The 13,827-nt window shown below is 44.1% G+C and overlaps 1 protein-coding gene across 1 annotated transcript; it reads right to left on the reverse strand.

Moving 5' to 3' along the window:
* Positions 1-7,337: 7,337 nt before the first annotated feature.
* dtwd2 (DTW domain containing 2) lies at positions 7,338-13,272 on the reverse strand (the record flags this gene model as incomplete). Its single annotated transcript, XM_083641089.1, has 6 exons — positions 7,338-8,259; positions 10,075-10,203; positions 11,714-11,930; positions 12,065-12,159; positions 12,861-12,951; positions 13,100-13,272. 6 exons carry the CDS (start codon positions 13,270-13,272, stop codon positions 8,080-8,082), a joined length of 885 nt encoding a protein of 294 aa, XP_083497215.1. The 3' UTR covers positions 7,338-8,079.
* Positions 13,273-13,827: the final 555 nt, after the last annotated feature.

Here is a 13,827-nt window from a genome sequence, read left to right on the forward strand (position 1 = left end):
GATCACATTATTAGCCCATTCTATTTGGTGTTTTGCAGTTTTTGAGTTTTCTTCACTAGTATTTGTTACTTGTTCAAACTGAATAAGGGATTTGTTTGATTACACACAAATAATGACTAAACTGTGTCTACTTTCAACATCCTTATCTGCCCATAAGGCCAATGCAGACATGCAGACAGACTCATGTCATTGGATACAGGCTACTGACACAAAATTATATTTAGACCTGGCAAGAAAGATAAAATATTTTTTTTACAGTTCATATTAGTCAGAGGCACCAATAGAAATTGCATTTTTTTTTTACATGAATCAAATTTGTCGTGAATGTCCAATGCATGGGGTCAGTCAGTGTAAACAGATGACAAACTAACCCTGCATGTTGCGAATGCTTCAGATGAAACACTGTCAGCCTAGTCTTCTATTTCAAGATTACGCTGAGCCCGAAATCTCAAGTCAAGCGGCTTGCGTAGAATGTGATCAACAGAGCAGTGCTGCGTTGTGCTGAGAGCTTATTGCCGATTTCATGAAGACACTGCAACAACAATGGATACTTTGTCAGAAGATTTGGTAAGGACAGATGTGGACACTCAAATGACAGTGTTGACACATGAAGATATTGGTGAGCAAGACCATGAGACCAGCGATGAAGTGGAGGACCTTCGAAACAGGTACACATCAATAAATGTGATCAGGTTATTGATTAGGGTATGATTTGTTATTAATATGCTTTCCTGGATACATCGCTGTGGTTTATAGTCAAGGTTGTCTGTGTAATGGGGACTGCATTGTAGTTTTCCTAACAGTATGAAAGTTGTTCGGCAAAATAATTTTCTTCATTCTACATGATCAACAAATCCCCACAGTTGAATCAGCCAATTATTTCAAATCAGTGGCGATAAGGCAATGCTTTATTTGAGAGTATAACTTCCCATATGCAACGGTCAATTGATGGAGGAAACTCAAATATTGTCACTGACCTGTGTGTTTGTTGTCTGTCTATGAGTGTCTGTCTGTCTGAGTATGGGAGAGAAAAGAAATAAAATACCACTAAGATTTTGTTTTGCACCGAGATCAAAATATAATTGTTTCACAAAGTAAAGTAAATTAACAATTTCAAACGTCAAAACGATTTCTAATCCAGTCAGTGGAGACAAAAAAAAAATCAAAGATTGCATTTTTGACTTCACTGGACAGCTCAAAGTAGAGAGACGGGAACGTTCAGGAGGAAGGTGGATGACGCTCCTTGATTGTCTTGGCGATTGTTCCCCCTCACCACCGTGTTGTTTGTGTGCTACTGTGCCTTCAGTTTACGCGAGGCCGTCCAGGACGCGACGGTCCGGCCAAAGATGCAGTGCCTGATGATGGACTCGTCCTTCTCCATGGTCACTGTGCAGGGGGAGGACAGCGGCATCGAGTGGGAGACCAGCTCGAGTCGCTGCACCACGCCGTGGGCATCTGAAGCCGGAAACCCCGCCTTCGATTTCAGCTCGCCCATCACAGTACGCCCCACGACACCCGGCTCTCTTCCAGCAGGCAGGATTATCATTGTCATGGATGCGCAACAGATATCGAGACGGAAGAAACCTAAAGAGAGAGTCGGTGATCAGAAGAGCAAGGCGGACAGACAACGAGAACTTGCCGAAGAAGACGCTGATGGAATCTCAGGGAGGCCGGAGTTAGTGGGAGTCTCCCTTCCAAATGTGAAACCTGACGGAGAAGGAGACGAAGAGGAGGTGGCAGATCCTGTGGTCGATAAAGAACAACGGCTATTCCGCTTGGTCTCCGAAGGCTCGGAAATCCTCAACATCATCGTTCCTCCTGAAACTCTGGCAACTGTGGATGAGGAGGAGAGTGAAGAAATGGTGGACAACCTTTCTTACCTGGAGGAGACTCTCATCACTAAAACCAGTAAGGAGACCGATGACAAATTTGACCTCGACGATGAGCTGCTAATGTCAACGCAAGCTCTACCAGGATCTGGTGCAGGTGGACAGGCGAAGACCTCGCACCCCATCGCTCCAAGTGGGACGAATCCCCCGGGGGCTCCGGTGGCCAGACCTCCAGGCATAGGAGCCGTTGGCAACGTGGACTACTTTGAGCCGTTCAACCTGATCGATGCCCAGGCTCCAGGAAGTCCTGCCATGACCACAGAGGAACAGGAGGAACTCTACGCCGAGGAGGGGGGCAAAATCCAGGACGCGAATGAGCCTCTGCGATACAAAGAAAGACACACTGCAATGACTGAAACTGTAGATACGAGAACCGCAGAGGAAGAACTCTGCGGTGAGCTCCTAGATGACGTGTTCTACGGTGGTACGGACGAGACCCCAGTGACGATACGCCCAGCGGCTGAGGGTGTGCCCATGAAGTCCCCTTTAAAAGAGAGTGGTTCAGCCTTGTTTGGAAGCCAAGAGGACATCCTTACCCCGATCTTTCTACCCGACGGCCCGCCCAAAATTATCGACCAGATTTTGCTTGAAGAGCCCAAAGCCATGGCCTTCCTATACACAGACCTGTATGAGGAAGCGATGGGCACTAGGATCAAAGAAGAGGACACAGAAAGTATGAGCTCAGAGAAGTCGTTCCACAGTAGGCATTCAGACAGGGAGGCCAGGGGTTACCTGGAGAAGTACGTCCTAAAAGATGAGACTCCTGTGGTGGAAATGGAACCAACTGAAAAAGACAAATCAGGGGAGAAATCAGAGGGAGGAATTCGGATTCTGTCTGAAGATTCGTACGAGTTTGGCGTTTTGCAGTCAGACCCCGAGAAGGGTGAGCTGCCAAATGCGGAAGAGGAAATCACAGACTTTTTCAGGTCAAGTGCCAATTCTTCTCCATGCGATGTAGATCCTTTCCCCCAATCACTAGAAGAGAATGGCATCCAATCAAACACAAAGAAAAAAGCATCCAAAACATCAGAAAAAGTGGTTCAACCTGCTCAAATCACAGCGAAAGCGAATGTTGAAATCCCAAAAGATCCACTCGAGTCCTCCCCAGAGGGACCGGATTGGGGAAGTTCCGGCCTGGACGGTCAAGACGACGACGACGGTCACAGCGTGCCCACCGATCAGGAATTGGAAGCCTTGGAAATGCGCAAGCCAGTCGCTCCCCCCAGAAAAAAGGCAGCAGCAGCTCCTAAGTCATCTCTGGACCTGACGCCACTGACCCCGGTTGACGTTATTAAGGAAATTCAAGAAGAGGCTGGTGGGAAGGAACAGAGGGAGGAGGAGAAAGAGACGGCGTCACCAGCAGAGACCGCCGACGAGGGAGACGGTGACGACGTGGCTCTGTCCCAGACCGCCGACGAGGGAGACGGTGATGACGTGGCTCTGTCCCAGGACGCCTTGAGTACAGGAGCCAAAAGTGAGGCCCAAGAGGCTGAAACGGAAGGAAAAGACAATGATGACAGAGACACAGAACCAGCGGCGGTTGAAGGGAATGACAGTGAAACAGGAGCAGAGGAAAGGCGCGAGACTGGAACAGCCAAAGTACAAACTGCACCAGAAGAGCTAGATACTAAATCATGTGAATTGGCCGAGACAGAGGTTACACCAGAGAAACAGGGGGACAGTTCAACTGAATCAACTGGAGAAGGACAAAGCAGATCACCAGCTGCCTTAGTGACTGAACCAGCTAAAGCGAGTGGACAGTGTATTATACTTTAGTGTAGCAATTTTCACAAATCTACAGAGATCATAATATCCTGTGTGCACAAGAAGAAAAAAATTACCTTTCGGTGTTATTGGGTCCTTGTTTGATGTGAATAATAACATTCAAGGTTTTGAGTCAAGGTCAGTGTTGGGCAAGTTACTTTCAAAATGTAATATACTACATATTACTAGTAATTACTTACATTTGAAAGTAATAAGTTACTTTACAATACTACTGTCTGTGTAGACAGAGTAACTTGTTACTTATTACACTACTTTCACCAAAATAACAGCAGTAGCAAAATGACATCGCAGCCCTGGAACCATCCCGAAAAATAATTTAAACCGTCTTGAAGTCAGTGTAAACCGTCCAAAAATCCAAATGTTATCCTTTTCCTTTGCTATTATCATCTATAGTGGTTATTTGCATAAAAACACACAATTTGATTAGGAAATGATTGTATGTTTATTTAAATGTGCTTTGATAATTTAAAAAAGTACCGTAACCCAATTTGTAACTTGTGTAACTTGTATAATATTACTGAAATCCTATTGTAATAAGTTATATTACTCAGTTACTGCTAAAAGTAATATAGTACATTTAATATGTTACTTTTGTAATGAGTTACCCCCAACACTGGTCAAGGTTCATCCTTAAAATGTCATATGCAAACAGAGAGTAATGTAATGTATTTCCTTTAGTCCATTTCTACCAGTATCTACCATGCTGTAGGCCTGTCACCATGCAACCCCCTAATTGATGGAGTTCTCCTGGAAGAGGATATGTTCCTGTGTAGATATAGATGGCTGTGTCAACTGATTAAGCAATGGGCTGCAGGAATCACGGAGTGATTGAAGGGAGAACTTTGGGTCATGAGTGTGAGTGAGTGTGTGTATGAGAGATGTTAGGGTGGATCTTCAGTTATAAATAACCCTCTCTTGGACCCTTAACCTGACACCGCCTCTTAACCAGAAGTGTTTGTACTGCCTACCCTCTTCTCATCTGTTAACCTGAAGAGGATCAGAGAAGAGACCCAATTGTGGGTGTAATAGTGTAACAGTGTGTGTAATTATGTTCAAATTAGTGCATTATTAGGTTTAAGCATCACCTTCTTTTGTGATGGGGTGGCCAAACTTTTTTGCTTGTGGGCCGCATACAGAAAAAGATAAGGAGTCACGGGGCAAACAATATTAAGCGTGGCAGTTTTCAACCGGTTTAGACTGAAAGCGGGGGGGGGGGGGGGGAATTAGACCAGAAAACCCTTGTGCCATAATTTTTTTGAATTTCCACCTAAATAAATACATGAAACATAGTTTATTGATGCGCTCACCTATTACAATGGGTATTTCTGCATGTTTTTTTTCTTCCTTGATTCATGGCGGGCCACTTAAAAACGGGCACCGGGCCGCAGTTGGCCCGCAGGCCGTAGTTTGGCCACCCCTGGTCTACAATCTTTGCAATATGCCTTTACATGATATGATCCTTTATGTTTCTACAAATAAGACAACCATGACTGCAATCTGGATTAAATCAAATTAGTCCAAACCTTGGACTCTAGCTGTCAGTGCCTCTCCCTGCAGTATCCACACCCAGGACAGAGGGGTGTGGCATCCACACCCAGGACAGAAGGGTGTGGTTAGACACATAGGACAGTTAGCATGGCTACAACAGTTGCTGCAAACTTTAGACAATCATAAGAAAACGGGCTATTTTTTAAGTATTTTACCTGCCCCTGGTAAATGCAGGTTAAAACAAATGCTGAGAATTATTTGCTAATATGATCAGAGCTAGGCTTGATAGCAGTGGGAGCTTCTCGGGTCCTATCTGTAGCTGAGCAGTGAGCCGTATTTACCACAATCAGTCCTGCATGGCAGCAGGGCTGATCCATACGTTTGAAGTCAGTATCACATACTCGCGAGATTTTTGTTAGACATTCATATACTATAGTCTAGCTCAAGTATGCAACATCATACATTATATTCAAATTAATTTAACCGAATAGTAATGGTAGACGTGATGGCAAACAAAACTGAAATTCTGAAATAAGACTCCTACCATACCTAACTTTCTAAGAGTTTATAGAAAATAAATAAAATTGGCTTGTTACCATCATTATAGACATTATAGCAGATTTGTGTCATGATCTCCCCAAAAAATCAGCATTATGGACACAAGTGTGAAAATAGTATTAGCAAGTGCTTTGTCTCTAGTGGACCACTGTCCCAGGCTCCTGCAAGACAGGGCCAGGAGAGTGGGAGGGTCGTCACACTTTTAGATGTTTTATTAGAGAAAGTGTATGCAGTGGCGTGCCGTCCATTAGGCGAACTAGGCAAATGCTAAGGGCGCTTGAGCCGTTAGGGGCGCCAGAGAGGGTTAAAAAAAAAAAAAAAAAAAAAAAAACTTTTTCATGATAATAGGCCTACTATTATTTTACAATAGTAGACAAAAATAAGAAGAACAATGTCTTAAGTCTTTAAATAATAGTGAAATCATTTTTCTAATTCTGGCTTTCTGGCTGCCCGGGCTGCAGCACTTTCACCATGGTCCCTAATCCATACCACCCCACCCACTGCACGGCCGCGCCCCCTTCTACCTGCTCGGAGCTTTTTCCCAGAGTGGGGGAAGGGAGCTGGAAGGTGGGTGCTGAGGGTGCTGCAGCACCCCCTGGTGGCAAGAAATGGATTTTCGAAATTGTTGGATTTGGCTGTCTTGTGTTTATACCACCAACAAGATGCATTAAAAAACAGTTTGTGCTTCCCAGCTCTAATCTTATTTCATAAATCAAAAGTGTTTGATTTTCATCATAATCTGGTTTTCCATAATAATAATAATAAGGTCAGTGTTTATGCCTGTGTTTCTGTCTGTTGTAGTGTAAAACGACTAAAGGGAGAGCAGGTGCTTACATGAAAGTGAGTGAGAAAAGGAGAAGATGTTAATTTAAAATTAAATATTCTTCTAAATATGGATGAAAGTCCAAAAAACGTAAAATTTTCTTCCTTACAGCACCCCCTACCTAAAAGTACTTCCAGCGCCACTGGGGAAGGGCGATTCTGAGCCTGCACTGCAGTGCTGGATTAGCTGCGATATAATTTTTATTATATTTTCTTTGGGGGAGGGGGGAGGGGGGGGGGGGGCACCAGCAAAAATCTTGCCTAGGGCACCAACTTGGTCAGGCACGCCACTGAGTGTATGAAACCCATGACCAAAATAGTCATACATTCTCATTGTGTTACTTATGGTTGGAAATAGAGTACCAAAGGAATGAGTCCGGAAAACCTGGATTTTAGCACTACGTCTAAAAGTCAATGGGATTTTTGTATGGGGATTTTGGTTAAATGTTTAAAAAAAGTTTATGAAACGGCAAACTTTGTGTTCAACAAGATAATCTTCACAAATGAGGACCACTTTTATGTTTTTTGAAGCGTAAATGCGTTTTGTTTTTTTGTTTACGCGATTTTCAGAAAACGTTTCAAAAGTCATAAAATGTGTCCTTGGACGGACAGACAAGCTGAAAACATTATGCCTCCGGCCATGGCTATTGCCGGCAGAGGCATAAAAACCCACGTGTGCACACACAGATACTTGCTGGTAGCACAGCAGCAAACCAGAAAGTCACAAAGCCGACTCATTTACTGTCACATGATGACCCTCCAACTGCAGCTTTCGTTTGTCATTAATTTATTTAAATGTATAAATGACATTAACCAGGATAGACATGTGTTAGAAGAGAAGGTCAGCACACAGTAGCCCCCATTTAAAGAATGTAGTGGACTACCCCATGTGACGTTTCAAGCTAATGCTTGACAGAAGAGCATTAGCTCGGTCCAATAGAGCTCAACAGTCACGTGACTTTTCGTGACGTTTCCCGCTCCGGAAGTAAGTTCCCCATTCATTTTCTCCATAGACATTTCCAAAAATCCTTATATAACGAGTTTTAAGGCGGGAACCAAGCCGACCCGTGACCTACTGACTCGAGAGTGACCATAAAACATCCGGTTTGAGCAAGAACAAAAAATAACAACGGGGAACCTCACAAAAAGTCACGTATACGTATACATTATTTAAACGGGGGCTATTGTGTGCGGACCTACTGCAGGTTATAGCCTACTGTGTGCGGACCTTCTCTTCTTGAATGTGGACCTCTTCTGGTCCTGCACCTGCACTGAAGGTTTGTGGATGTGTGCGACTGCTTTTTATCCACTACTACCCAGGTAGAGCAATTATCCCTGAAGATGAGAAATGGGGGTGGGGGTGTGGGAATCACAAAAAAGTACGGTATATGGTGCTTCCCTTGCCCTTACCCTGGTGCAGCTACAAGACGCTGCCCTGACAATGTTGCAGTCTATTGCTATTGCTATTATATCCAGATACCAGCCAGCTTCCAAGACACAGTTGGGTGAAGCCTGCTTTTCTGGATCAGTCGGTCCCTCATCTTGGGCAGATGTTGTGGTCAGTGACGAGTTTCTCCATCCTCTTGATCTTGCGTTTGTTCTTGGGCAGAGGTTTGTCGTACATGCCGTTCTTCAGCAGGTGCTCCTTGCTGTGGTGGACCTGAGCGCCGTGCTGCAACTGGAAGGAGCAGAGAGCTCTGAGGGGCCGCAGCAGCACCTGGACAAAAGCATGGCGACGGGAAGCGCCGTGAAAAAAAACACAATCAGCAGAGCAGACTATGGCCAATCCCAAACCAGAACCTAAGCCCTCGTCCTCACGTGGAGGGTTTGCCATAGGCCGTCCCAAACCAATCAGTGTGGAGAGTGAGCGGACTGTTAAACACTCCGACAGCGAGTCTGCATCGATGCGGGCTTGAACGTCGGCTAGCAGGAAGTGCACCCGCAGCAGGCGACTGGAGGAAACGCCAGACAAATTCGAAGTTCCGCCTCTCTACTTTGTCAAGTAATTATGATCATTCACACACATTGTTTTCCTCACACTCACTTTACAGCCTCAAACAAAATCATGGAAGGTGAAGTTTAAAACTAAAAACGGAGAATATCACTTTGTCCTTAATGGCTCGCTGACTTGTAGCAAACCCATAAATGCCTTTATATGCAAACAACCCAAAAAAGTCCAGTTCACTTCACATGTCATTCGTATGGTTTTTGGATGTTATGTATTTACAGTGTCAGTTACCGGTCATTGCTGCCTCTTGTCAAATTTGAAAGAGACAAAACAACAACCGCACAAGCAGGGCTTCTGTTGGTTGCCATGGGGATGACTGCTTCCAATTCTTCCAGTAGAGCGGCGAGGGCGTCCCATAGTTTGCTAATTAATTTCGACTCTCCCTCTTCGTTCGAGGGCACCTCCACAGCTGTGAGTGTAACGTCGTTCGAGGGCACCTCCACAGCTGTGAGTGTAACGTCGTTCGAGGGCACCTCCACAGCTGTGAGTGTAACGTCGTTCGAGGGCACCTCCACAGCTGTGAGGGTAATGTGATTTGGAGTGACACTTGATAGGGAAGTGGTAGTGGGTAGAGGCTGGTTTGGAGTGACACTTGATAGGGAAGTGGTAGTGGGTAGAGGCTGGTTTGGGATTGGGCCTTTGGAATACATGTATCCTGTTTCTTTTGTGACGCCTCCTTTGTTAACCAGAAGAGTCAATGGCACCAAGAGCTTTGGTAGTTTCAGTGCCCTCTACTGGAAAACCATACTTAGTATTTGTATTGTAAAGCAGCTATTATTATTTAAACCATATCTAATGAAGTAGTAAGGAGGGGCAGGACTAGATAAGCATGGCTTCTTTCTGTCCCTTCTCGGACATATAATATGTTGTTTTGTAAATGAATGTGTTTTTAATTTCTGTTCGAGACAATTCAATTCAATATACAGTATGCACTGTGGCTGTGTGGCTTCATAAGGCTTAGGATTTCACTCTTCTCTGCCTATACTGTTCAGGTTCACTCTACTATCTGAGGAACAAATAGATGTTTCAAAGCAGATGGACACTCCACCTTACACAGTAATAAGAGTACCGCAGGGATGACGTATTTTTTGTAGGCTTAAATCAGTAATCACCGGCGTTTTGGTTAGTAGTCAGTGGAAAAGTCTATGGGGTTTTAGAATGGGGATTTCCCTTAAATGCAGCAAATAAGGTCTGTGGTTAACAAAAGTTTATGGGAGCGCAAATTTGGGTTCAGCAGGATAATCTTCACAAACGTGAATGACTTTTATGCCTTTTGAAGTGTTTTCTAAAGATTGAGTAAAAAAATGCATTTACGTTCCAAAAGTCATTAACTTTTGTGAAGATTATCCTGCTGAACCCAAATTCGCGCTCCCATAAACTTTTGTTAACCACAGACCTTATTTGCTGCATTTAAGGGAAATCCCCATTCTAAAACCCATTCACCTTTCCCCTGACGAACGCGGAAGTATACTTCCGGACTCATTCCCGCGGTGCTCTATAATCACAGTTATTCAGGGCCGTCACCTCTTGGATGTCGTCATCCCGCTCCAGGATGGACAGGGCGACAGCGGCACACTCCAGCGTGGACAGACAGATGTTGGAGGGTTGTGTGCGGATCACATACTGACTGGACAGAGCCTTACTGAGCTGCACCTGGTCAACCAAACCACATGTAAGAAAATGAATTATTCTCTCTATAGCAACGTTGGCATAATATACAAGACACTGCCTTTTGTGCATTTAGAGCTAGGAAAACAGGCTGTGAGTGAAAAAAGACAATCTGAGTCGGATCAATTACAATAGATACACAGAAGCAAAACATCCTTTACAAACATCACACAAGCGCCTCGGTCCTGCCGCATCACTGACGTGACAATAATGATGGTAAAGCACACCCCCCAGTGTAATATTGCAATTGTACAACGGTTACCAAAAATAATAATCATAATAATAATAATTATATATATATATATATATATACCATATATATATTAGGGGTGGGAATCACCAGATGCCCACGATACGATACTAAAACGATACTTGAGTCACGATACGATAGTATTGCGATATTGCGATATCGCCGATATTGCGATATATTGAATATTGCGATATTTCGATATATTGCGATTTCTTACTTTTTCAACTGCAAATGATGTCCCCAAAGGAAAACTTTGTCAACATCTGGTATAAGAACAATTTTCCAGTCTCTACATCTGACTTCAACCATTTTATTGCAGCAACATTCAACAACAGTCAAGTAGACAGACCAACAACTTTCATAAAGTCATGTCATAGTTGCATGCACCTGACAAACTGAACTGTTTGTTACAGTCTACTTACAGTCCACCTTAACTGGATGTGTGTGTGGACTACTGTACTTAGGTAGTTTTTGAACAATGCAACTTCACTTCACTTGCACAAAACATATTGTGCAGCCCATTCAGTAACTGGGGAATTTGTAAATTACTGTTATGACAAAACTGTTACTGTTAAAACAAAATGAAAATATTCTACCGTTTGTTTACTGCTGGCCTTGGAACTAGTTTATAGCAGCCCCGGTGGCCTGGCCTGGCATGGCCTGCAATTTTTTTTTTTTTTGCAATATCGATACTTGGCGTCCAAATATCGATACAATATCGTCAGGCAAAATATTGCGATACTATGGTGTATCGATTTCCCCCCCCACCCCTAATATATATATACATACATACATACCCGGAAGAGAGTTCCCCATTCATTTTCTACATAGACATTTTGAAAGATCCTTATGTAATGAGTTTTAAGGCTGGAAGCAAGCCAAACCGTGACCTACTGAATCATGAGTGACCATAAAACATTGGGTTTGAGCAAAAACCAAATGGAAAATTTGACACCCCGTTATGTTTTGTCCTCGCTCAAACCAAATGTTTTATGGTCACTCACGATTCAGTAGGTCACGGGTCGGCTTGGTTCCAGCATTGAAACTCGTTATATAAGGATTTTTCTGAATGTCTATGGAGAAAATGAATGGGGAACTTACTTCCAGGACGGGGAAACGTCACGAAAAGTCACGTTGCGTGTTGAGCTCTATAGACTGACATTAGCAATTGATCATGAATAATATTTTTCAGCAGAAGCCAGACTCTGACTCTGGTCATGTCAGTACAGTCACACATACCCATACCTGTCTGGGCAGGTGGAACAGGCTGTTTCTGAGGAACATGTATTTAGCCTGGCTCCACGTGCCATCTATGATGATGATGTTATGTCTCACAGCGTCCACTTCCTGCTCTCCCTGACCCCCCTGCTTTTGCACTAGCTCCTCCAGGTTCTGGGCTTTTGGGCCCGGGTACAGTATCAACGTTCTGCTGTCCCGACACACTGCAGCCAGCTCTGGGTGCCTGAGTAGAGGAAAGAGCGCAAATCTCAATACCATTATGAACTCATTAGACTTAAGATTTCAGAGACAATGGTGTTGTAACCGACATGACAGAAATCGTATTCCGGGTGTTAAGTGTTAAGAAGTACTGCTTACTTTTCTTCATTAAATCTCCTTCCAACTAAGACATTGCACTTTCCCGGTGGCAAACACGCAGCGAGGAGAGGGACTGTGCGAAGTACTCTACCCTCCTGAAAGCACACATGGTGGGTTAGGGGTCAGTGCCAGTGAGAGCCATGCGTATGCAGGTTTTCATTTCAAATAAAAACTACTACACTATCTGAGTTCAGTGATGAACAAACGCCCTTCTCTGGTTAAATGTGCGCTAGTGATTGATCTGCTGCTATCCTGTGTGGTTATGAAACCCTGCACGCACGCACACGCACACGCACACACACACACACACACACACACACACACACACACACACACACACACACACAGCTGTCAGTGGCCACTCACTGACCACTGGGTTAGTTCAAAAGTTGACTGATGACATAGCAGTGGTTCTCAACCTTTTGCATATCAAAGTCACCTAATAGTCCACATTAGGGCCATAGACCCAGATTGGATGAGATTCTGTTGCTCAGACCCAAATCTGAGAATATTTGTTATTGTTAGATATGATTTTGTCCAGAACTCCATGACTCTCACTCTCTGTATTGTAGATAGATAGATAGATAGATAGATAGATAGATAACAGAACAGAGGAATTATGATCAATAGAGTCATTAATGATTCATCAATTTGGTAGGGCCTGGGGGACCCCCCTGAAGAGCCACTGGCGGTCCACGAACCCCACGTTGAGAACCACTGACATAACCATGACTGTGTTTGTTTTGAACATGCACGATCAAATTTCATATCAAGGGCATTGTGACTCAGGGCTCACCTCTGCCGGATGCTGCACAATGTACAGGCATGTGGAGACCTCCAAGGGATGCAGAGGCAGAAAAGGACACAGACACACCTTCTGGGGGCGACTGCATGGGGGGGGGGGGGGGGGGGGGGGGGGGGACCAGATCGAAGAATCGAGGAAGAAATGGGAGATGATGAGGGATTTATTAGTACAGTCAATGGGGATCTCTAACCGGCTAGCTTAGCATTCAGCTTCCAGTTAATTCAACTCACCGGCATCGTACACATGTCGGTCGCCTCTCACAAGCCTCGACAGGCAGGGCAGCCAGGTCGCCGAACCCGTCGACTAGTCCATCTTCCGAGGAGGAGGAGTTGTCGCAAGTTACTGGCTCGTTTTCGTCCGAAGAAGCCGACAAGGAGAAATTAGGGACTGCTTCGGCTTCCATCGCGCAGTTAAAATAGAGCTAGCATTAGCTAAACAGCTACCATAAACAGAACGCCCAGCAAGAGCTGTAGCATAGAAATACACCTACTAGAAAGGTAACCGAGCATTGAGAACACATTGAAAACTTTCCTTCTCAGCTGACTACTTATTTATTATGTCACCACCACCACATATCACATGAATTATAGCTGAGTGTTTCTTGATATGTTTTGTTCACTTCATTTCATTTTACGGTGCTTACTACTTTGTAACTTTGACCGGGAAAGTGCATACATTCTGCATATCCATTCTCTCTATTCCAATTCTACGACCGGCTTGATTTGGCAAGTTGACAGGAAGCTCGTTGCTGCCATCTATCGGCGAAAAAGTGGTAAAAAGTCAGAAAACAGTTCATGTAAATTTCTAACGCAAGATGTCGCCAAAGTCCATGTTAAAGACTACGGATCGCTCACAGGTACGACAGCTTATATTATTTACACATAATAATAAATATATAATAATAAAATACGTATTTTGATCATAGTTTCTCTGTTATCCCTCTACCTACCAATAACAC

This window comes from Poromitra crassiceps (genome assembly GCF_964638095.1).
Source record: "Poromitra crassiceps genome assembly, chromosome: 8".
Taxonomy (NCBI): domain Eukaryota; kingdom Metazoa; phylum Chordata; class Actinopteri; order Beryciformes; family Melamphaidae; genus Poromitra; species Poromitra crassiceps.